Source organism: Micropterus dolomieu, linkage group LG22, assembly GCF_021292245.1.
Source record: "Micropterus dolomieu isolate WLL.071019.BEF.003 ecotype Adirondacks linkage group LG22, ASM2129224v1, whole genome shotgun sequence".
NCBI lineage: Eukaryota > Metazoa > Chordata > Actinopteri > Centrarchiformes > Centrarchidae > Micropterus > Micropterus dolomieu.
The window spans coordinates 8,078,204-8,103,738 of NC_060171.1; the positions used below are offsets into that span (position 1 = coordinate 8,078,204).

General features: G+C 38.3%; 2 protein-coding genes across 8 annotated transcripts in view; one reads left to right on the forward strand and one right to left on the reverse strand.

Moving 5' to 3' along the window:
• Window positions 1-25,535, forward strand: part of LOC123961955 (inositol hexakisphosphate and diphosphoinositol-pentakisphosphate kinase 2-like) — a 318,451-nt gene that overhangs the window by 177,958 nt on the left and 114,958 nt on the right. The gene's annotated exons all lie outside the window — the stretch shown is intronic.
• On the reverse strand, window positions 13,984-24,737 carry alkbh3 (alkB homolog 3, alpha-ketoglutarate dependent dioxygenase). Its single transcript, XM_046037831.1, has 10 exons — window positions 24,646-24,737; window positions 23,770-23,855; window positions 23,476-23,585; window positions 23,355-23,389; window positions 23,142-23,189; window positions 22,117-22,220; window positions 20,178-20,266; window positions 19,866-20,075; window positions 19,022-19,120; window positions 13,984-15,128 (listed from the first exon to the last, which is right to left on the reverse strand). The coding sequence occupies exons 2-10, from the start codon at window positions 23,843-23,845 to the stop codon at window positions 15,003-15,005; spliced, it is 897 nt and encodes a 298-aa protein (XP_045893787.1). The 5' UTR covers window positions 23,846-23,855; window positions 24,646-24,737; the 3' UTR covers window positions 13,984-15,002.

A 25,535-nucleotide genomic window follows, 5' to 3' on the forward strand; every position in this document is an offset into this window, starting at 1 on the left:
GCGCACACAGTATTAGTATGGTGTTCCTAATAATCCTTTAGGTGAGTGTATGTTTATGTGTACCTGTATATCATATCCACCTTCAACATGTACATAATGAGAATAATAGTTTACTCTTGCATCCTTTGCACTCTGATCACTGCACCATTTGTCAATATGTCTATATTGTTTTGTTCATAGTGTGTATATTAGTCTATACTGTAGTTTGTGTGTGATTATATTTTGTTATTTTATTATTGTGTTATGGTATTTTTGTATGAGTAAGCACATCATGAGCAATGTACAATCCTGAGTCAAATTCCTCGTATGTGTACACATACCTGGCAATAAAGCTGATTCTGATTACTAAATTTATCAGTGTCACTGGTGATGGCGGCATCTCAGGGTCGGTGTATATTGGCTGGGTCGGTTACATTCACACTGCAGCTGACAGCATCCCAAAGTTGATTTCTTCTTTCACATGTGACACAGTTGGGAATTTTTATAGATCTGTGCAGTCACATTTTCTCAATTCTAATCTGGATTTTGATATAAAAACACTTCCTGAACCATTGTGACACACTTGTGTTTTCAATGTGAACGCTGGAGGCAGAAATTTTTACTGCTGCCATCAAAATATGCAACTCATGAGACAATTGTTACAACAAAACACATGTGGTGTCTTTCATTAGATTTCACTGCTTTTTATACATCTACATCACATCAGATCAAAAACCACTACACTTTGGACTGGTCAGATCTGGACTAGATTACCAAGCATCCTCCAAAGATTCTTTAAAACAGTCTCTGGACAGAGGTAACAACTATTGACGCCACATACAGTAATGTCACGGGCAACATCAAAGACTGAGGACAGAGTGATAGGATAGTTCACTGTCAAACAAGTCTGACAAAATAACTTTTGTTACTTACAGTGTATGAGCCATAGTTCAGTGATATGGTTGGGGATAAAAAAAATGTTGTTACAGGCCCCGACCAATGCAGCCTCTTGCATTTTTTTTTCATTTAATGCTGTTTATGTTCCGAATGCCTGGTGACTTGATTTTAGTGTTTGTAAGTTAATATTGGGAACTGAGAAATGTCATGTCCCACAACAGACCTATAGTGTGAACATTGCCAAAGCAAATGTCCAGCTCAGTCAACAAATTCAATGTAGAAAATGGACAGTGTTTTATTAGAAGTTGGTGAATGCGTTTACAGTATTACTTAAAAGTTACAACTGAGGTGGATGTAATCATCTGTATATCAGGGCAAAAAGTATTGTGTTTATCTCATTATGCATACTATATGCAGCTTTATTAAATGGACTTTTCAAATGCACATACAATACACATTCCATGAAAGCATGGTGGTAGATAAGTCAGTGACACACACCAACAAATCGTATCATAATCCATTGTTGCAGTCAACTTCACAGTGGGTAAGGCAATATGTACAAAAACACCAGAAACTCATGGACTGTCATCCATAGCTACTATTCTTAAGTTGTAGTATCACGAACAGTAGCATGTAAATCACTGTGTGACAACTTTCTTGCATTTCAAGGCTTCACCTCATGGGCTTTCCTGAGTTTTCAGAAGTGACGTTATGGCATAACCGTTTCGTCATGCATTCCTTGGACAACACCTCAGGAGGGTTGGACAGAGATGAGGTCCTGTTTCTTGTCTCACACACAAGCACGCACACAACCATTCAGCAGGGTTTTAAGCTATGGATGTGAACTTGTAAATATCCCCTTGCTCTATTTTGAGCAGATCTAAGGTCACCGATGATCAAGCCAGCAGCTGCCAGTCAAGTGACATCCTATGATATTTTTGACTCCTTTTTAACCGTATACGTGTGTGTGTGTGTGTGTGCGTGGCTGGCATGGGGGTGTTCATGCATGTGCATGCTTGATTTTTAATTTCATATCACCTATCTCATTAAGCGTATGTGTTTTGTGATACATTTTCAGGGAATGAGAAGTTCATTGAGCAGGAACTTAGTAGGCCAAGAGCTTTGTGTGTCCTTGGGGATGCCTTGTTTTCCTTAAAAAAGACCCTGCCAAAGCTGCATGTGTTGTACACAAGGACAGCATTTGGCAAAAACAATGCCCAGAAAAACATTTGCACTGCATCTGTCAGTCATGTTTAAAAAGTTTCATTTAAAATGGAGGTGAAAGTAAAACAACCGTCCTAAAAATATCACAGTGCACATTGGAACATTAGCCAATTGTTCACTTTTTTTTACTTGTTTTGAAAAGTAAAGCAGTTATGTGTCAGTTATTATTCAATTATTGAGAATTTTTCAAATTATTCTGTTGACGTAGCTTTGTGTTTGCACAAAATTTAGGAAATCCTGGTTAAAATCCTGATGTGTGTTGCTGCCTGTCACAGTTTCTTTTTTGATGCTACCTTATGTGCCGCCAAAGTCAGAAATGTTAAATCCGGGCACCGGATAGGCTACAAGGATAGGCTCCTTGCGGCAGCGGCCAGGGTTCGATTCCAGCCCGTGGCTCCGCATTCCATCCCCTCTCTCTCTCCTACATTTCCTTTCTTTCTCTTCAGTTGTCCTATCAAAATAAAGCTAAGATAAATCCTACACATGGCGGCTTTGAAAAAAGTAAAAAAGAATTCTAAGGTAAAAATGCTACAAAACTCTAGTGTTCATTCATAGTCTAAAATTCTTATTGGATGGAAATCACGTTATTTGGCACTTTACACTTGTTGGAGTTGATCAGTGCATCACTACTACCTGCCATCCTTCCTATGTCCAAATGCGAGGTTGGAGGGTGCGATGTGGTGGGAATTGAAAGAAACATCATCTGAATAAACTAATGTACTCAAAAGAAGAATAATTTCTTAGTTTATCTTGGATTCTTTGTTTCTAGCCCATAAAAGGTAGGTATTTACTAGGTTTCACATATACAGCTCTTAGTGCTAACTAAAACCATGATAATACCATACTACAGCTATGACTTATCCACTTTTAAAAAAACAACAACAACAAAAAAAACCAAAACAAAAAAACCCAAAACAAACACACTGACCGTCCTTGGTGCTGTATTGCTCAACCCCATCCTGTATCCTGTATCCAACAGCTGATGGCATTTCGAGGACAATACTTCCAGCAGGGAGCATGGGCAGAGGCAGCTGAGAAATAATCCCCTCCAATACTCTGATTATTTTCACCACCCTCATCTCACCCTAAACACACACACCTATTAAAGATGGTTTGAAATTGACAGTCAAAGTGTAATATATATATGGCTTAACTGGGGAACTTGGTACATTTCTTTGTTTTTGTTTATTATTTGTTATTATAATAAATTTGTTATTATAACAAATAATACACAGGCAAAAAATACACTGACAAGTTGCAGTGCTGGGCAGTGATGAACTTATTAGAGAATTATTGCCCAGCTCTGCAGCTTGTCAATGTATCTTTTGCCTTGTTTTGCTTATTGTTTTGTTTTTACTGCACATTTACTGTTTGGTTCAGTCTCACTGCTCTGATAAACCAACTGTGCAACCTGCCAAGACCTAAACCAAATACGTTTAACTTAGCTAGCATAGGAAGCTCAATGAAAAATGTATGCTAATGAGAACCACAAAAACTGTGCCACTTTGTCACTGATACAAGTTAAATTGTTTTAGCTGAGTACCCTTTTAAAACACACACTAATTAGAGCACACAAATGCATACACAGTCAGAGACTACAACACACTGCTCTTCTCACGCCGACTAATGGATTCTCATACACACAATTTCATGTTTTAGCCTTACAATATGGTTTAAATTAATAGGGTTTAAAAGTTGAACTCCATTAGGTGCACATGTTTAGTTCTAGACAATAAAAACAAGCAATAATTAACATTATCTTGAGCAAATATGGGCCAGCACAAATCATGGAGAACTGTAGTCAGACTTGTTTAAAGACAGTGTCAGCTACTATCAATGCCATGTGCAGACAGATAAACAACAGCCTTCTTCAACAGCTACACGCTCTTTTCGTCATTGCATTTCTGACATATCTGTGAAACACTCAAAAATTACAGGGAAAATATCTCCCACTGGAGGCAGAACTTTATTTGGGAATTTTGAAAATGGCTTTGTGTGGATATGTGGAGTTTATAGGAATGATGTGAAAGTCTGATACCCCTCTTCCTGTTTCTCGATCATTCTTAAAAATGAACAGATGTGTACCCCTTGAAAATATAAATGTAATAAATGATACTCATATAATATGTATTACTATACTGCCTTGGCAGCTGTATCAGAATTACATTAACATGTTGCTGATGTTGGTGGTAGAAATGGAATCACCCCTGTCTAAATAATGTAGATCTATTTGCAGTGTCTTTTCTTTGAGTTTAAAACTCATTGTGTGAATGTGAGTGGTGTGTTTTTAGAGTTTTTGGTTATCTTTGGGCAGGCGGATTACACTGGGGAAGGTCTGAAGCTTTGTCTGTTTATTGTTTTGGTTTATTTTGTTAAAAATTGAATGCTTGAATATTTAAAAAAGAATATATGCAACACATTTACACTAATTCATATATAGTATGTATATATTGACATAAAAAGTAAGCACGTCCAAAAAAAATTTCTTTCAGCTTCTTCTTCCACTCAAAGTAAACAAGAAAAAGAACGAGAGAGGTGAAGAAAATCCATTATCCAGGTCCACGTGCTCAAAAGGTGATGTAAACGCCACAGGCCACATTCCCGCACCTGCAAATCACCGCGTGCCCGCTGAGGTGGGACGCCACTGTTACGATAGCAACCCAAATGTCAGGGGACTGCAGAGAGGAGTGGGAGCAAAGTTGGGAAGTCACATAACAGCTCAGGTACTGTATGTCTTCTCTACCTCATAAAGTACTATGAGTGTGCACATTTAAAATACTATAAGACAAGTAATTAGGAGAAGTTATGTACTAGAAGAATTTCTTGGTGGACAACAACTTGGTGCAGTGTCTTTGCGCAGCTGTCACAGTAAGGTTGACAGATTTGATACCATTGTACCTGTACAGAGACCAAAACCAAAATATGTGCTCACCAACTGTATTGGGCAATCCTGATCTTGTAACTTTATAAGTTACAGCAGTGCAGTTTCTAATAGTTTAAGTTTTTTTTGTTGATTTGACTGAATGTTTTTTTGAGGCTGATTCACTGTTATTGCATTAAGTTATATTATAAGTTATATCTAATGCTTTTTTGTATTGTAAAATATATTGACAAAAACACAATATTTTATGCTTAATAAGGTTTTATTTGTTGCAGCGCCATTAGTTGAGTTGCTTTACATTAATTAAGTATTGTGGCACCGGTAACGTTATTAAATTAACACTATAGTATAAGCAGTATAATGTGCCTGTCAACGGCTAATTACCGTTAGCCGGCTAACTTGGTTAGCATTAACTTACTAAAAACCAAACTTACTCACACATTTCAGTACAGTAGTCATAGTTACAGTAGTTTACATTTATGCAGCAATGTTCAGTGCAGTTAACATTATACTGATGACACTCGATGGTGTAGTTTTATAAAGAGACAGCTTTTGTTATGTTTGAAAATACATGAGACAGCAGCGGAAGCAATGCTAGTGTAAATCAATAAACACATCATTCTCAAGGGGTCGGCCTTGTTCCCCTACCCTCCCTCTCTTGAGACTGAGTCAGTAAGACACCATCGGCACAACAAGGTTATTTATAGACTGAGACTTGGAGACTGGGAAGTATTCCCATCCAGGAACACTGTGTCTGTTTATGCTGCACGGTCATGTCCATCCAGAGATGCATGACGTTTTTAGTCTCGCAGATAATAGTCACTTTTTCTTCATAAATTTTAACTCATGAAGAATCTAGATGTGTCAGATCTTATTTACTACACATATGTATGTCAATGCAAGACCTGAAGACTTAAAGCTTTTTGGCTGGCACTGTATTAGTTGCAGTTTGAGGTTGCACAATCCATCTTACTTCATAACAATAAAAAGACAGAGGGTAATAACATAAGATCAGGATTCAGGTCAAAACAGCATTGTCAGAGGCACACAGGTGGTGAAGAGGTAAAATTTCCATCTACCACCACAATGACAAAGGGTTTGATTCCTGGTAGCGGTTAATCCATCTTTGCCATGTATTCCAACAAAATATATTTGCCTTGTTTGGAGGTGGGAAGTCGGGTTAGAGTTCCTGTCCATGTCTCTGCAATACCAATATAACTGTTCGTAAGAAAAACACATCTTAAAGGATGAATATGAGTGTACATGTCTTCATAAGACCTGATCTGTTGAAGAGACAGTGCTGTTTTTGTGACCCTCTGGGTCCAGATTGTCTCTTGTAATGCTCACCCCATTTATAGTAGTCATAGCGCAATTAAAATGTATTCCCCCTGAATCTATTTGAGAAGTGTTACCACATTGGTGGTGCGTTACAATCACTTATGTCCTCAAGATGCCACTAATGATGTGTCTGTTAACATGAGATCAGTGACAGCTGCTAAAACTCACACAGGAAAGACGTGACTTCTCAGGGCAGGGGGCGGATATCGAAAACAGTGGGAGAGATGCATTGAGACCAGCTGAGGTCATGTTTTCCGTTAGCCCAAAAGTAGAATAAGGCATTAAAATGAAAATATGAATGATTGACACGTGGAATGCTGCTGCCTTTAACCAAAAGGAGGAAATGGCTTTTACTGTTGAAGATTGTTGTAAAGCTGGTTAGTTTTGTTTCCATACATCATCTACCTCCATCCAGCCCCCCTGTACTGCCCCCACTTGTCATCCCAATGTTGTCACACTAATCACATATGGAAATGCATGCACACACAAATATTTGTGCACTATATGTCACGGTTTGGTGTGGGTGAGGCAGGTTGGAGGACCCAAACGCAGGACGCAAGGCAGGAAGAGGTACAGTACAAAGGGGTTTTAATGAGCGAACCAAAAGCGAGCACACTTACAGGTGAGTGGCTGAATACAGAGTCCAAAAACTAAGGTAGTCCAAACAGAGATCCAAAGGGAGCAGTGTAACGCGACCGGGAGACACGGGAGACCTCACAGCAACTCCGGGAGACAGCATACAATGACCTGACAAAGACAAGATAGAAACACCAGGCATATATATACACACACAGGGACTAACGAGCAGGGCGGGAGCAACACAGGTGAAGGACATGAGACTAACGAGGCAGGCAGAGAGAGAGACAGCGAGCAGAGGGAAAAAGAGAGACTGACATGCAGGCAGAGTGACAACCGGGGGAACAGACGGAACACAAAACAGACCAGCGTGAACACTTAACATGAACTAAGGTACAGGACTGGGAACAAGGACAAAGAACTAAAACGCAGGAACAAGAGTTAAGGCAGTGATTAAGAAACAATATAACAACTAGACTACCAAACCAAAGCAATATCAAATCAACACAGGACTACGAGCTAGAACACCAGACAAGACAAGGAAATGAGAAGAACAGGTAAACAGAAGGACACCAGAAATAAATGGCAAAAACTCAAACTCACAGGGAAAAACTACAACTCATGACACTATATTGATAAAAAGACAATCAGAAGATATATATTTTCCAATTATAGTTGATTTAGCTCATCGTCTTTACATGGTAGACAAAAGCTATAATGTAAATACAAACAAATATTATTTTGTCTGACAGTCCATTAAAACATGCATATTTCCAAAAGACATAGAACAAAGGTATGGAGAGGTGAAGTTGAAGAGGCTAATAGGTGAAGGAAGGGGAAGGAGAGGAACGGGGAGAGGAGGCACAGTAAAGAAGAGTGAACTGAAGTCATGAAGCCCGGGGGAGGGAAGCGGAGTGGTGCTGGGAGGGTAAAGTGAATCGGTCAGCTCGTTCCCAGCTTCCCAGCAAATCACGGCATGACTTCAGCCTGCACTTACGACTATATTAAACACACACACACACACACACACACACACACACACACACACACACACACACACACACACAGACCAAACTTTATTCATACAGTATACAGCTGGGTGTGTAAATTTGAAGATATGTATAAGTAAAATATCTCACTAAATCACTTCAATAAATGGAAGAGGCAGATCAGTTTAGGTTTCCCAATAAACAGCATTAGTGACAGAGTCTCCAGCCTAAATGGACACTCTGCTAATGTTGTTGATAATATGTACATTACAGTACAACACACCTGCAGCTTTCCCACAATACAAACACACATGATGGTGAGGTCAAGACTGGCACTCACAGCATAGTTATGAACATTTTCCTGTAACTGCCAGTTGTTTCTCCTACTGAACAGTGATTTGTAGCATCACCCATCTTTCCAGCAAAACAAACTAAGACAAACTATGACAATGTGTAGCAAATTCAGTAATTGTGTGGTGACCTTTGATATATGTAGTTTCTGCTCTTTTAATGCAGTAGTTTCCCATCACTGTCCACTGTTACAGGCATCCTGGACAACAAGTCAAAATTCACAACTCCCAACATGATGCATTTTTGACATCAAAGATCACTGGAGATCGAGAAATGCATGCTGAATGGCAACAATGATTTTATCATTGTACTTCATTGTCTACAGCTACACAAGCAGCTCAGTGAGGCTGTAGTTGAGCTAAATGCACAATACACCATGCTCACAATAACAATGTCAACATGCTAATGTTAAGCAGGTAATATTTAGTATGCTCACCGTCTTGGTTTACGTATTTAGTCATAATTTTACACAGCCATAATAATAATCACCAGAACAAGATTTTAGGCTGCAAACTCCCCACACTGGACTCCATAGACACAAACTGTACCATATCACAAGCAATCAAGATCATGATGACCCTCTCTACCCATCTCACCATGTTTTCAGCATCTCCCCTCTGGCAGAAAGTACAGGTCACTAGGAGGCAGGACAGAACGCCTTAACAAGAGTTTCTCCCCCAAAGTTGTAAAGTTGACAAATACACAAAAGTCAGTCTAACTGTATGATATGCGAAGTTGTGTACTGTATGTTTTTACTTTTTCTCATGCACTGAGATAAAAAAAAAACTGAGATAAAAAAACAAAGAAAACTCAGGAGATCGTCATCAATCCGGGAATCGTGAATGGTTGTAAAAAACTTCATGGAAAGTAATATTTGTTTAAATATTTCAGTCTGGACCGAAGTGGTGGACCAGCAGACGGACAAACATTGCCATCCCTAGAGCGACGCTAGTGTGGCTAAAATCTCAAGTCAAGTTAAATGTTTTATTCACTGGTAAAAAATTTACTTTGATACTATCAAAAAGTGATCATATAGAGCTTTTAAGTGCCAGTTGAAAAAAAAACAAATAACTTGCTTCAACATCTTTTACCAGTTTAACAAGTTCAGACACTGATTAATCTACAGCATATTCAACATTGTGCCGTATCAAAAATAGGCTTGCACTGAAAGTTTCATTATGCAAGTCAGTTTGTTACTTAATACTAACATTATGTAACACTGTTGCCTCTGTACTTAATATACATGGATATATATTCTCCACTGGATTAATTATAAATATATTGTGGATCAGGACTTCATAACACCATGCAACCTAATCTAAAGCTCTGTAATCAAACACGTTCCAGTAGTTTACGGCTCACTGTCTGCTAATGTGAGACTGCAGAGACTGGTGGCAGGAAATCAGGTGGCCACAGTAACCGCCATGAATGGGGAACATTGTTGGACTGAGGCCTAATTGTGTGTGATCCATACAGTGGCTCTAATGGCTAAAGAGAGGGCTAAAAGGGGTTAGCAGCAACCACAGTTCTGATGCTGCTCCCGTAAACCCAAATGTCTCCTGCTCTGCACAACAGGTGTCGGGATCTGGAACAGGCAAACAGTGGCTAACACAGGAATGCCGGGCAGCTTGTAAGTTAGCTATCATGTCTCATTCTGAGTTCCTTTCCAGGCAGAGTGGAAAATGTCAACAATAACAAGAGCTGGGGAAAGAGATGCAGATTTAGGAAGACAATGTCTAATTCTGAATGTGCAGTGGGAAATAAGATGAATAAGCTACAGCGTACAGCTCTATATGTTTATTTGAGATTTTTCACTAACAACAGCTGCCTGCTTGATGAGACCCGAGCCTGAAGACGTTAAAACAACACTGCAAGGTTGATAATTATCCGTGGGTTCATTTTAATGACACCTTATATATTACACATAATATTTCATGCTTTGTTGAACATTTTAATTAGTGCAGCATTAAACATTTTGCCATAAACAGTACAGTGCAATAGCAAAATTGTGAAAAATTACTGTGCATTGAGGATATACCGAATTAAGGCTTAAATGTATTAAACTGTAATAAGTAAGCAGGTGCAATATTTGGTACATGACATTTACAATATACAAACACACTAGCCCAAATATTTTGAACATAAGGCAAAAACTAAATCAGATGTTCAGCCCAGACCTGTTTCATGTTCAACAGTGTGATGTTGTCTTCCAGTACAAAATGTCCCAGTCTGTGCCCCTGGAGGCCCAACATCAAGGAGCCAGTAAAAGTTGGGCACAGCATGCGACGCATTTCTCACCTGCACTGCACCAACAAAAGGCCTAGGACCTATTACACAACCTTCTGCACTCACTGTGGGTATTCCTCATTAACTCACCCCCTTCACACACACACACACACACACACACACACGTACTCGCAAAGGGTGTCTGCTGAACTTATTACACAGTATGAGTCCATAAATCCCCTTGTATATACTGAAATATATCCTGCAGTCTATTTTTCTGTCACATGTTACCAACGCTGTTTGCTCAGTAATAGTGAAGGAGTATGAGGAGTAAAGAAAAGAGCTTTCAGGTTTATGATTCTTGTTGTTAGGCATTTGCCAGTAAGAAGTTTGGGAAAATAATTAAAATTAAAATTATTGCTAGCATGTAAGACTGCACATCAGCAGACCAAAGTAAGGCAAGAGTCAGATGGGTAGGCAAAGAAGTTGTCATGGTTACAGTGACTGCAGTACTGATGGAAATACATGGAAAATTGAGTTAAGCAAAGGTTACAGCAAGTTTACAGTGTCCTGTCAGTCTCAACTGGTGTTAAGTTTAAACAGCACACCTTCATAGAGTATTATAACACTAAATTTGTAAATCATACTGTATGTGCTGTCACTTTATTATACTATCAACTGATCCTGGTCCCAGTCCACAGTGTTCATTGCAACAGTAATAATTTGTCTTTTTCTATAGATACTGCCCTGCAGACCAAAAAAAAAAAGAACAGTAGTAGTATTTGTTAGCTACAGGTTTACAGTATTAATCAGTGTTAGGGCAAATGTACGTCCTCCCTACCACTCATTCACATCACCTACTCTGTCACTCTCCATCGTCTCTGCTGCATCTGCTGAAGCATCGCTAAGCTAAGATAGCAGATCAAAACAATACAGCTCTCAACCACTGTGTTGCCCATCATTGAAAGTGGAGACTGAATTCACCGTCACAGCTTTCCATGTTGGCCGGTAAAAAAAGACGCTTTGAGTCATTCAAGTGCATGGTGTAGTTTTATAAAGAGAGACAGCTTTTGTCATGTTTGAACCATTCTGCAAAACACAGTTTTGCAGAATGGTTAGACTGACTCCTGTGACGCCCTAACACCAATGTAATTTCCAGAAAAACACCATCTTATGATCGGGCAGCTACGGTACATAAAACTCATTCTGGGCACTAAACTGTAGTGATCCAAGAGGCTTCATCAGTTCAGCTGACTGTTTGGGGAGTGATACACTATTCTGTGTGTGGCAAACTGATTATATCATCATGGAACGATCTTCAGTCTTTAATCCATTTGACTTCTTTCTGGCTCTTGGAAAGCTTTTTGCAACAGTGCTGGGTGTTAAAACTCCCATGTACTCCACCTTTATTGGAATTGTAGGACAGCTTGTTCCAGCCAGCTCTTATCTTCTGAGGGATAGTAATATTTATCTGTAACATGAAGCTTCAATATCTCCCAGCGGGTGAGTCAGGCTCAAGATCGTTTTGCCATGAAGAACCCTCAGACTGGAGCAATCCATTCGCCACATGCAACTATTAATAAACTATTGGTATGAGTGCACTTGCAGTAGCAAGCTGATGTTACATGGCCAGCTACATAATGTCTAAATATAAATAAGATATAACATATCAACAGGAATCACTCTTGGAGTGAGTCCAGTGTCTGGACACTTGACTGAATGTGTGATCCTCCGTTTACGCAACAAAATTGCTCAATGCAATCAATCAAAACATGTGAAATTATTATTATCTATATTGATCCTGGGTATTTCAGTCATGTCTACTGGGACTTGTCACTGAAAGCTGGGTACTTTCTCACACTGCTTAATAGCTTTACTGAATTTCTGCCAGTGGTACAAATATCCCATGACTGTTTTGACATCATGGGTTGGCTTTTAAGAGAGTCTGTATGCGTGTGCTGTGGAGTTTAAATTTGTGTATGTGAATGAGTGTCAACACTTTTGTTATTTTGTGACTAAACTATACAAAAATGAACCCTGTAGATGGCATGATAGGAAGCATTTGCACAGTGACATATTTTTTGTGATGATGGCTCTATCCTACTGGTGATGCTGTGCTAGGTCTGCATTGCAGCTATCCACACTTTTTATCCATTTTAGGATTTCTTTTGCCTTCAGTTTGGTCTTTAGCAAATAAAATCAGTTGGATTAAGGTGGTGACTGATTTGGCCAATTAATAACATAAAAAACTCCTCCTTGGTCGCCTTGTGTGTAGGGACTATTCACAAAAAGGATAATAGACAGAAGGATATAAAACAACCTTAAAGCTAAGAGTCAGCAATTTAACCTTACACTCAATTTAAATCCAATGTGCTGGATAGAACCAAAGTGATTTTAAAAAAAAACAACGTAACTGTCCTCATACTTTCTGACTGCACTGTAGCACATGATAAAAAAAAAAAAAACACAATATGCAATGATTAAGAACTGTTTCCATTAAACAACCTTATCACATCTTATGGGTATGATTGCAACAAAGGTTGCATAATCTTTCTTGTCTCTGAGATCCTGAAGAGAACATTTCATTGTTCCCTATTTTTGCACAGCACATGCACAGAATGCAGTATATTTCCATAAGACACTTCCAATCACAACATGGTATTTTGTTTAGTTTGCCTCCCCTATTTAAAATGTTCAACGCCACCCCTCAAACAGTGCTGCCAAAAATCTATATTTTGCATTCCATCAAATAAGGTTAAATGTGTTTAACTGACAAAAATCTGTGTTTTTGGAACATAGGACACAATAAAAGAGACATCGGGGAAACTTGTTTTATTTCAGAACCACAGAAATCAAAAACACCTCTGTACCTCTCTAGTGTACAAAGTAAAGACAATATCCCATCATGTGGGTAGTAAAAGTAGTATGTATCCCCCTTAAGACCTTCATCAATTCATGATATTTTAGATGTCAATGTCATGTTGGAATACAACCGAAAGTTGTTTTCCCATAGAAAGTTGCTCTGATAATCTGCCAGAATGTCAATAATGCGAGTACTGTTGTCCCATGTGTTACACAAAATCAACATGGAACTGGGAGGAATTGAGACCTTAATTATACAGAAATTGCAATATCATAATTTGCAACTACACACTTTAGGTTTAAATTGTGTTAGTGATTTTGCCAAGAACATGTACCAACTGTTTAGTGCTTCCTTCCTGTACGTTTAGTTTATCATGTTTATTTCTGTGGGATTCTTCTGGACCTTAAGTCGTTAATGTGTCGCTTTAGCAACTTAAGCCCTGTGAATTTGTTTTTGTTTGATGTCTCTGTAGTATATGCATGGCCTTCTTAATTTAATTTGCATTGTGTGAAGTCCTTTGTAAATTTAGAAACACCCACTGTTAGATTGGAAAAAAATGGAAGTTAGCTAAAATTTCAACAGAAAATAGATAAATCCAGCAATGTACCGGATGCTAAAGGGGACAGTTCTAGAAACAATGAAATAATGTTCTCCACTGATTCATTTGGCAAAGAAAAGTTTTAATGAAAATGTTAGAACTAGACTTCATATTGAAACAGCAGCAAGCTCTGTCACTGACATCAATGAACAATATGCAGGACTCATTGGTATCTTTATTGCTTCAAATATAAAAAAATTCTTCACAACTGATCAACAACAAATTTTAGTGTCACAGATCAATCAATCAAAAAAAACCTTAGCTGTTGCTTGTATAGTACTGTACTGTTTCCATCTTCAAGTATTCATTTCATACACAGTATATGTCATTTGTTGACAAAAAACTTAAACTATGCATCAGATGAAAGATTCTGGTCTGAGAAATGTTGTTCAATAGGACAATTAACTAATTCTAAAATTAGTTACTAAAGCAACTATGTTCTCTCCAAAAAGCTCCCCAAGATTAACAAGGCAGGAAATCATTTACATTTTAGGGCATTTCACCAAAAGTCACATCAACAGTGTCTTGTTGTGCAGTGAGCACTTGGGACACGGCCTTTCATAAAGACACCTTTCATCACATGTCATTTCGGTCAAAATTCAAGTTTGGAACACTAAACAAAGATTTTATCAGATTACGGTCTGAAAGTAACATAAACAACAACTCTGTCTGTGCTGAATAAATAAAGTCAAAGTACAATGCAGAGCTAACATTTTATCACGTCTTAAAGCCTTCATTATCACCCATTCTCCTGCTTTGCTTATCTGACAACTCTGATAATCACCACTGGTCAAGACTGCTGTGTTATTATGGTTTGTTTATGCAACAGGTGAATTCAGACAGAGCTGCAAATCTCCCTGTTTCACTGGGAGGAAGCTGTTATTCATACTGTGGCCTGTAACTCAGTGATGTGTTTGCAAGACTGAAGACTTTCAAACAGCTCAAATTGCTTGCAAACTCACTGAGAAGTACGATGACACTGACACAGAGCCTAGCATTTAGGCAAAATCTTTTCATCATCAAGTCTTGTTTACACTCTCACAGTTTCCTCAGCCCTAAGTAGCAGCCTCTGAGGGGTGTTCATGGTTGCTTGGTTGTGAATCGCAGCTTGGTCCCCGCCCTGTGGCCCTCCGGCTCTGCGTAGATAGTTCTGAAGGTCAAGTTGATGCGTGGGCCTCGGTCATGGTACTCTTTAGCCACCTGATGCTGGTGGACACAGAGAGACAGATAAAAGATGTATTTTACATTTACACATCAAATAGTTACATCTTTTATACAGAGAGATTGCTATGAAGTTAAGAGGTAGTGGATTAAGGGCTCAGAGCTAGTTCTCATGGGAAAGTGGATATTAATGACACAGTAGATGCTTTTGGGGATCCAACCTGTGACTGGCTGAAGAATGACATTTCCGGCCAATAGCTTTTCTTACCAAACACATGAAGCTGACATTAACAAGTGCAGCAATATATCAGTGAAAATGACTGATCTTGGTTTTTGGTTGGTTCTATAGCCTTTAAATTTATTTATGCAGTGATTTTTTATGTGACACAGGTACAGGCTGTCCTTATTCAAGCTTGAGATCTGATATTGTCTTCACACTGTAATGAAAACATGTATCACAACTTTTCCATTTAAGAAAAAAATGTAACAGAGATTTCAATATAGATTTTAGTAGTAAAGTAAAAGTGAAGTTTAAAAAAATAAATAAATAAATAAAACGTAAGCTGTTGTTACTGACAAAAAACACAGACTCATACAGGCATGCAGCTTGCATTAGAAAAAAAACTAATATGAGAACACAAGAAAAGAAGATCAATTCTGTGTTTCCTAAACACAAGAATATTTTTCTTTTTGCAGCTGACCTCTGCACTTAATTCGCAAGTCAACGACAAACACCATTTTCTTACCATCTGACATATGGGGTAAAAGTCAAATGTATTCACCTTTGCAAATATTATGTTATACGTTTTCTGGAATAGCACAGACACAAAGTTCTTTCTCCATCGACTTCAACTTATTTATGTCTAGACCTTTTGCACATGAGAGTAATTGCCTTGTTTTCCACACAAACCCCCACACACACTCTCCTCCCTCACCTACATCTCAAAAGGAGGTGAAAGGTTTGCTTATTCACAACAGCGTCAAAAGAAAGAGTCTGGAACAGGCACAAATAACCCTGTATTCTTTTTCAAACAAATGAAGTACTTTAGCAAGACTGACAGGTTTAGTTAAATATTTAGCACTCACTTCCAAACATCTCTAACTGAGCCAGGAGATTTTATTAGGCAGACTAGGGCTGCAGAGACAGAGAGAGAATTAATGGGTGGTGTGATCTTTAAATGAGAGATGAAACTTTGTTGAGATTCTCAGGGAGGTGTCGCCATAAAACACCTGTGACCTTCTCCTTTTTTTTTTCTTTTAAGCTCAAACCTCTTTCGCCGTCTCTGTAGTTCTCCCTCCCTTTATCTCTGTCCCCTTTCTTTCTCTCTCTCTCTCTCTCCCCGTTTCATTTTCACTTACTTATTAATGTGACAAGCTACATTGTTTTAACACAAGGCCTTGCTAAAACAACGTATAAAATACAAAAAGTCAAAACTATCACTACCTTTCTAGCAGTATTGCCAAAAATATCTATATTTTTGACTCACCATATGACAGACAGTAAACACACACACACACACACACACACACACACACACACTCTAATAGTAAGAAACCTTCTCACCACCAAAAGTGAAGGATGACTGTACTGGAGAGGTGTTTCTATTTATTTGTCGTCCCCATTTGCACACATGAGAATATTAGAAACACTTCTCAATGTCCTGCAGTCCAGCACAACACCATCATTTACTATGGCATTTCAGGCATCATAAAAGTAGACTTAATGGCAAAACATTTGCATAGGACTGCATTAGATTGTACATGTGTGGCTAATAAAGTGAGTTTGGGCTTTTAGGGATGGGCAGAGGGTGCCGCTGGATTTATAACACAAGACAAAAGAGTGTCATTGCGAAACAGCATGCAGCACAATGATCTTTTTTTCCACCAAATTAACTTGTTTTTATAATCGCCAAAATCGGAATCGTGATTAAAATTTGATTAATTGCACAGCCCTAATATCAGTGACACTATGGTTTCATCATTTAATGTCTGACACTTTTCAAATTTTTGTCACATTGTTATTAAATTTTATTGTGCACCAAAAACCTTCCTATATTTGTAGGCAAGAAGAATAAGAATAACAAATCCAAATTCAATAACTGATATTAAGGTGAGAATTATTTAGCCTTGTCTTTCACATTTGTATTAAAGTCTCACATACTCATATCATTCATATTTTCTACCTTTCATATATTTCTATGTATATATTTCAATTATTATTTGTCATTTAGAATACTTAATTTTAGACTGTGTTAGTAATCAGATTTTTTAATAATAATTACTGAATTTAATTACTTAAGGGCTCCATTCTTAGATTCATTCATATTTCACCGGATGTGAAAATAACAATTTTTCCACTCCTCCCAATGGCAATTTTTAAATTGGTACAGGAGTTTTGCTAAAATTAATAATAACTGTAATCTACATTTTGCTATATCACTGCTTTTACCTTTCTACACCAAAGTGTCTGTGGGTGTCCTGTACCCCTCTCACCACCATCCCCTCACCCTCATTTGCTTCCACACAATGGAACATGTATATGTACTCACATTGTTGTTTTTCTGCTTGATTTTTTTTGTTTTAATTTTACATTAGTGCTCATAGTGTTCCTCTCCTGCACAACAGTTTTGCATCCTTGTTTCTTTTTTTCTCCTCAAAGTTTAGAAAAGGTCAAAATAAATAGTATGTCCTATCTTGCACAGACTTAAGCTTTTATCTACTCTTCCAAAGGCTAAAAATATTTTATCATCATGAAATTCAAACTATAACATATTCTCACTGTCAAGTGTGAACAATTGTTTTCACCAGAAACAAGCTGCACACTCACACCCTCCATTACACACACGTAGAGTTCATCTAATTTCATGCACTCATATAAACCTGGGCGCTGTCTCTGATTGTAAAACAAATGACTCATTATGCTGAAGCTCTGCTGTTCTCTCCGGGCCACTCCATCCATCCTCACTGTCTGTTGGTCAGAGGAGGAACCTAGGTGAATTGAACACAGGTCTATCCTCTCACATTTGTTTAGTCAGAAACATATATACGCCCACACGAGAGGTGGGTACAGTAGTCAAAAACTGTACTCATGTACAATTACTGTTAAGTAGAAGTAAAAGTAGTCATCAAAATAAATACTACTAGAGTATAAATGTTTTTTTTAATTATATTATTTGCCTGTTTCTCCTATATTATATCATGATTTGGCAAATAAAAAACATCCAATAAAAGTTAAAATCAAGGACAACTGGATTTTAACCTTCCTTGAATAATATCTTTATTCAAGAGCGTGAACTTTCAATTTGAGAGCAGGACTTTTTGATTTCACGTTAAGATGTTGTAATTATTTCCCTCAAAACCTTGCCCTTGCACTCAAACAGCCCTTGCTTGCACTTAAATTTGCTCTGCTTCTGCTCAAACGGTGTGCTTGCACTCAGATATATCGTTGCTTGCACAGATTTCCTGCGCTCTAGCTTCAGCCCTTCTCCTCACGCTCAGGTTGTTTCTGTGCACTTGTTTATCACCAAAGTCAAGGACCTTCACTAAGTGCTTTATTTTAATGGTGCTATTACTTCCACAAACCCTGTGATGCACATGTGATTTTGTTTGGTACACACAGAAGAAGTCCAAAGAAGTTAGTAGTAGTGGTAACATAAAACACAAGAAACAAGACATACAGTACTGCTCAAGCCGTTTGATGACAGGAACCTCTGGGAAGTTTAGTGTGAAAACAGTAAGGACTTAGCAACAAAGATGTTTCCAAAAGAAAAAAGAAAAAGCAACTAAAAAACAAACAAGTATCTTACAACACTTGAGCAGTCTTTAATTTCCACCTGATTCTAAACCGTCCCTGTGTCCAGTGGCTGATGCTTTTAAGAATAGCCATATTGCCTTGCCTGCTCGGGCCCTTGCATTTGATTGTTGGAGCGGAACCCTACCTGCCAGTCGTCTTGTGTGGCTCCTGTCATCAGCAGAAGTGTCCCGTGATTCAGAGGAACCCGAATCCGCTCTACGTAAGTGTAGTCACCATTCTCCTCCTAACACAGAAACAGAAAAGCACAATGTATAACTGTCCAATAACACACACACACAATTGGTACAATGTACTGTCACACGACTAAACACACATTTATGAACAAAGGAGAACAAAAAGCCAAATTTAAAGCACTTTCTGTTACCTGCAAATCACGACGAAATGCTAATACAACTGATCATGTCTGATGAAACGTGCCTCCTAAGAAGGGAATACTTTAACACTTGAAACAGAGAACTGTTAAACACAGGCCTCTAAATACTCTAAACACAATACCTGACTTAAGCCTTCCCTTTGTTTCCAGTTTTTCACTACCTCGCCTTCGCTGCACACCACTACCCTCAGTTGTTTATTTGCACAACAGTTCTCCTTTTTTAAGTAATGTGTGGTAGAAGCAGGGGCTAGCCTCCCTGACTATGAGCCAAGTCTTAGTGCCTAACCAACTCATGAGAAACAGCAAAACGTCAGATAAAGTGTCTGTAGGTTTTAGAAGGCCAAATCAAATACTTTGTAGATCACTTTTAATGAATACTATGAGCTGGATTTGAGGCCAATATGAGGAATAATGAAACAACTTTTTCTTAACTATGAAGAATAAGAGCAGTAAAACAAAAGTACGCCAAGACATTCAGTGTTCATACTTAATAAGTATGTAAACAACATATTTGTTATGCTATACCTACTTCTAACATAAGAGGGCATATTTTTGAGCAAGTTAAATCAATTTTCATTCTCTTTCATCATCTCACCGGTGGAGGTTGCTTGCGGAGGCTGAAAATTCTGGTGTCGCCCAGACTGAGGGAGGCGATGGTGGGCTTGTCACCCAAAGAGGCCTCATCATCACTGTGCCAGCCAATGCTGTCATGGCCGTCCCGATACAGGTTACACAGCAGCGAGTTAAAGCTGCATCCACTCACCTGCTCCACTGCCTTGCGAAGGGTTAACAGCAGTGGATGCCACTATAAAGAAAAAAGAAAGAGAGATCAGCAGATAATTAAGAGGCAAATGAAACAATGAAACAACAACACAAGTGAGAAAAATCAAAAAAGAGTTTGTCTAACCTGTGTGTTAGCAGGCATGGTGGAACGAGCATATGTATAGGGCAACTCTCCATACCAGCAAGTCAGTCTTGGCTCCTCGTACGCCTCACCTGGACAAACACACACAAACAAATACACCTTTACCTCAAAAGAACCAATTGATACCATGGTCAGGACATTTTGCAACCTCTGTCTATAACCAGATCTACTGTAATTGCATGTAGTTCTCAAAGTTTAAACCATATTTATTTGACTATTGTAGGTATGCCGAGCTCTGTAAAATATTTATTATTGGTGCAATACAAAACAATATATATTTTTCTTTTTCAATTCCATATTTTGGGGAATATAAACACGTTTTAAACCTCTTTCTGTTCAAAGAGGATCAATACATTAAATAGGCTAAAAAGCATTGTTTCACTGCCCTCTCAGGCTGTAATTATCAAACCTGTTTCACCTCTGACCACAACCAGCCTCACTGCTGCCTAAATCAAATATAATCAGGAAAAGTTTCCTGTCCTTTAATAATTAGATCAGGAAATGTCATAAGTAAAGGTCTGACCAAGCATTCAAAGCCTATTTTTCATACTCTATGCTACTTGTACATTTTGGTTCAAAAAGTATTGATGTTTCAATATCCAGCCTTGATGATATCTGAAAATGAATGTGGTGAAAATTGGGATTTATACCTTTTTCCTTATGGAGAGCAGCGGCTGTGAGCAGTTTTCATGAAAGAAAATAAAACTTGCATAGCCATCTCTATATTGCACCAGTAATTGGGTCACAGCAATTTTACCTTTAAAAGAGAATGGATCCCAGTCTGTTTTCATAGCTGCCTTTTTTTTGCTGTCACAGCTTTGTTCTGAATGTATTCTTTTCCAGTTTTAACAATGTAAGGGACGGTAAACATCTAAATCCAATTTCTCTGTTTGTGTTCCTCTGTTGGTGTTTCTCTGGGAACAACAAGATTTCTTCTAAGAACCAATTCTCTGCCATTAGTGTATTTTGGCCAGCCCTCTGGTACAAGAAGATGGCGAAAACAAAACTAACAGTTCAAACAGCCATCGCTTTTTATAGAGCTGAATTATTCAGGCACGCTGGAAATAATACTTATAAATAAGTGTGGTCATTTATCAACTTTCAAAAGCCTTACTCTACCCATAAAAATATGCTATCTGAGGGAAAAGATTAACAAAACCTTAACCAATTCACAGGATCCAATTTAGAGCCCTGAGCAATGGTCGGAAAAACTGAGTCAAGAGGGGTTTTAAAACAAGACGGGATAAAAGACAGAGGACATAGAAGAAACGACTGGTGAAGGGTTAACATCCTTTTCCCACAACTTCCTCTTTAACCCAAACATCACATGGACTTTGTTGACAACATCTGAGGAGTGATGGATTGAGATTACACAATTTGCCATTAATGTTCTGTGTTTAGAAATCATCTAAGATGACAAGAGCCAGCTGAGAGAAAGGCCAATTCTGAGGCAAAGTCTTGCTGCAGCTCAACAACAGGCTCTCTGTATAAATTCTGTCTGGGTGCAATGTGTGAGTTATTCTTTTCTTTTAAAAAAAAAAAAAAAAAAAAAATTATATATATATAAGCAAATAATGCAGCATGCCTTGCAGGAAGATCAGTAAAATATTCTGTACTAACTTGAATGAAAAAAATCTGGCATGTGTACCAAACAATTACATATCACTATACAAATCCAGGTGCACATTTATTCTGTTGTTAATAACAAATTTAGAGGACTGTACTTTCTAATTTCTAAATGTACCATAAAAAATGTCTCCAACATGAGGAAACTAAAAAGTTCAACACTGCACTGTAATGAAACTAGAACAGACCAAGCAAACCAGCAGCAGTAGGACAACCCTGTTCACCCCCCAGTTTACATCACAGGCTCACATTTGATCTAATCCATACTATTTATTCTTAATCCTCTGGTACCCACCCTGTCTGTAGTTGGTCTTTTGGGACCAGGGAAGCTCTGCTAACAGCTTACTGAACATCCAGTCAGCCTCTTCTGGGGGAAGAAACCCAGGCAGCAGCTGCAGTCTGGACAGATGGAAAGACACCCCACCCCAAGTGAAGTGTAGTGAAAAGACTGGCAGTCACTCCATGAGGAAATTCGTGGTACTTCGCACTTGGTTTCAGAAGGTTACACAAATGGTCAGACACAGTTTCCGAAGCAAGCAGTTTTGAAGAAGAATACAGGCCCTATAGTCCCCATATGCTTAAATGATGCACAAGATCTAAGGTTAGTAGTGGGATGAACCTCAAAGGCTAGAAAAATAGCAATGTGCCTGAGATTAGATGTTGGTTCATTGCTCAGGGGCACTTTGCCACAGAAAGTGGCCACCAAAGATGTAAATCGGAACTGAAATAACAATCTTTTTTCCATTTCTCTTTCCATACTTCTTTCCAACACTCTTCTCTCATCAATCCACAGTCATGGTCACAGAATATTGTCTATAAGGTTCCTGACTCCAAGCCTTAGTTTCTTTGCTCTTGGCTGTCTGTAATTTTGGTTGCTCTAGGTATGTTAGTCTTGATGGAAGCATTAGCTCAAGGCTCAAGGCCTAGAAAGTACATTGAAATATTCTGGCTGTCCAGTATGTCAATGTTACTACATATTCAGTCTCTATTAAAAGCATGGCTCACTTCCATGTGTCCTTGTGGGTAAGGTAAGTGAGTTAGAGCTACATACATTATTGCTTGTGGGATGACTGCCATCTAGTGGACTTCAAACCCAATCACAGATCTTCACTAAATGCATTGAGGTTTCCAAAGAAAGCAGCAAGCAGTTCTGAAGAAGCATACTGGCCCTTTAGTGCCCATTGATGTTTAAATGATACACATTATCTAAGGTTAGTAGTGGGATGATGTTTTATTCTCCTCTTTTTTTAACTGATTTAACCCTTTTCCATTTACAGTTCCCTCTGACTGAGGATACCCTCTGAAAAACACTGCACTCACCTGGACACTCCTGATGGTCCATGGCTGATCTCATGATCCCCTGCCTGTCTGTCCAGAGAGAGAATAATGCAGGTTAGCCAACCTGTGCATAGTATACAATCAAATAATGAGCCAAAACATAAGATAAGAGAGAGACGCAAATTTAAAATAGACAAAACATGAAACAAACCCTTGAAATAGTCTATCCAGTGAAGATAGAAATGTGTAACTTACTCCATCACCATCTCTGGTGGAACATCTCTAATTGGCTGCAGTGAAGAAAGCACAGAGCAGAACAGGCTGTAAACGGCCACTTGAATTACCCCAAAATTCAAAGGTGACGTTTATGGTTTACCTTGGTGGGCTGGTGAAACTCAAATATCTTAGGTGTTTTCTGTGGCCCAAATCCCCAAGAAGCAGGGACTGGCTCCACTCCTTCGGGTTGTTGTGTCTTTGGGACGGCACCTGGAACATATCAGGCAGGTTAATAGAGCTAAAAAAATGTGTTAGTAATGTGTAAGTTTATGTGTTTCAGTCAGACACAAACAAAATGTTTACACATCAGCATCCAAGGCCTATAATTTCAGTGAGGAGCAGGCAGAGGAAGTCACATACTACTAATACAACAGTACGTTGACCCTTAAATTACCTGTTGGTCCCGAGTGCTTTGGCTGTTGTTTGGCCCAGGAGCCCTGGACTCTGGCACGCTGACGCTTATCTGACATCACATAACATCTGAGGGGTGAAAATGTAGGCAGCGATCCAGAGATTTTAATCCGCACTTTTAAGAATTTCATTTAATTTGTTAAAAATAAAAAACACAGAACCACAGAATGTGCAGCACATGGCTGTCTGCCCTGCACAGGCCAGCAGTAAGGTTATCAGTGACAAGGACTGCAGTGGCATCCAAAATGTGGAGAACTATGCAAATAATTGTTCTGTGTGAATGTGTGCTTAGTAGTTAACTGTTAATGCTTTAATTTTGTAGTCCTTTGTGATATTTATTCTTTGTTTTACAGTTATGTTATCCAGTATGTGCTTATTTATGTGTCTGTGGTTATTTTAATCTATGCTGTATTCCACTGCATGTGCTTTTATGTAGTTTGTCTGCTTTTGCTTGTTTTGTTTTTTTTTTTAACAAAAAAGTAAAACAGAACAGGCGATAAATCCCATAGACAAAACAATATAACGTTACAGAAATGGTAACATAACTATTTAAACAGTAAGGTAAATTACTGATAATTGTTTACCTTACGTTACATTTCAATACCACAGTGACAGAACATTTAACAAATTCTTCATGGACTTAATAATTGATTGATAATCGCTGAAGTTATCAATCAAATGGGTGTTTCAGCTAACGTTTTTTAGCTAAAATGGATAGCTAGCTAACGATAGGTCGCCCCTATGCCAAGATAGCTAACGTTAAACCTACTTCAGGTTACTTCAATAAACACACTCTAAAGGTCAGAATTTAAAACAAATAGCAGACTGACTAATGTTGAACCAAATATTTCAACGTTACCAGAACTTGCTGCGAAGACGTCTGACAGTCATGGCACGTGTGTTACAAAAAAATACGTCCTACCCAGAACTGAGATGTGAATATTGGTTCCGTCCCATTCTGTGATCTTCTTCGTCTAAATGGCGACTTGCTATATATATATATTTATATACAGTCTATGCTTGCAACCAGACCGAGCATTATCCCTGCCTACTGTATCCTTGTTAAATTTTCCTTAAATCCTTGTGCTTATTCCAGTTTGTTGAAAGTATGCGATGCTGTGTTTTAACACCATCTTTCCAGAGTTGTTTGCAAAAATTGTTTTAATTCCTTCATTCATTTCCTTAACACCAGTCTGACATTTGAGTAAGGTTTTTTTAGAGCATACAAACATGTTCCATTTCATTGCAGGCCTCACAAGTTCCAGTGGGATGTTTTACCAATAAGGTGCAGAGGTGCATTTAACTTTATGTGACCCAGTAATTCCACCCCCACTTTCTGCTGAATATGGTAAGAAAGCCTTTCTTTAGTATCTTTGTCCCATACACTCTGCCACTGCATCCTCATTTTGTTCCATATAAGCTTTTAATAACCAGATCCTTCTTTCAGTTTTATGGCAGTGCCACTGAACACTAAATTATTTTGATCATCCCAATATAATGGAATTGCTGCCCTAACCTGAATGCAAATACATTTTTTATTCTACTCTAAGCTTCCTGATGTCCATCTGATGTTTCCCACTCTAAAGGATATTTTTGGCCAGTGGTGGACAAAGTATTCTGATCCTTTACTTAAGTAAAGGTCCTACTACCACACTGTAAAAATAAAAGTAAAAGGTTCAGCATTGAAAATGTTACTTAATGTAAAAGTATGTATGTATATAATCAGGAAAATGTACTTCAAGTATTAAA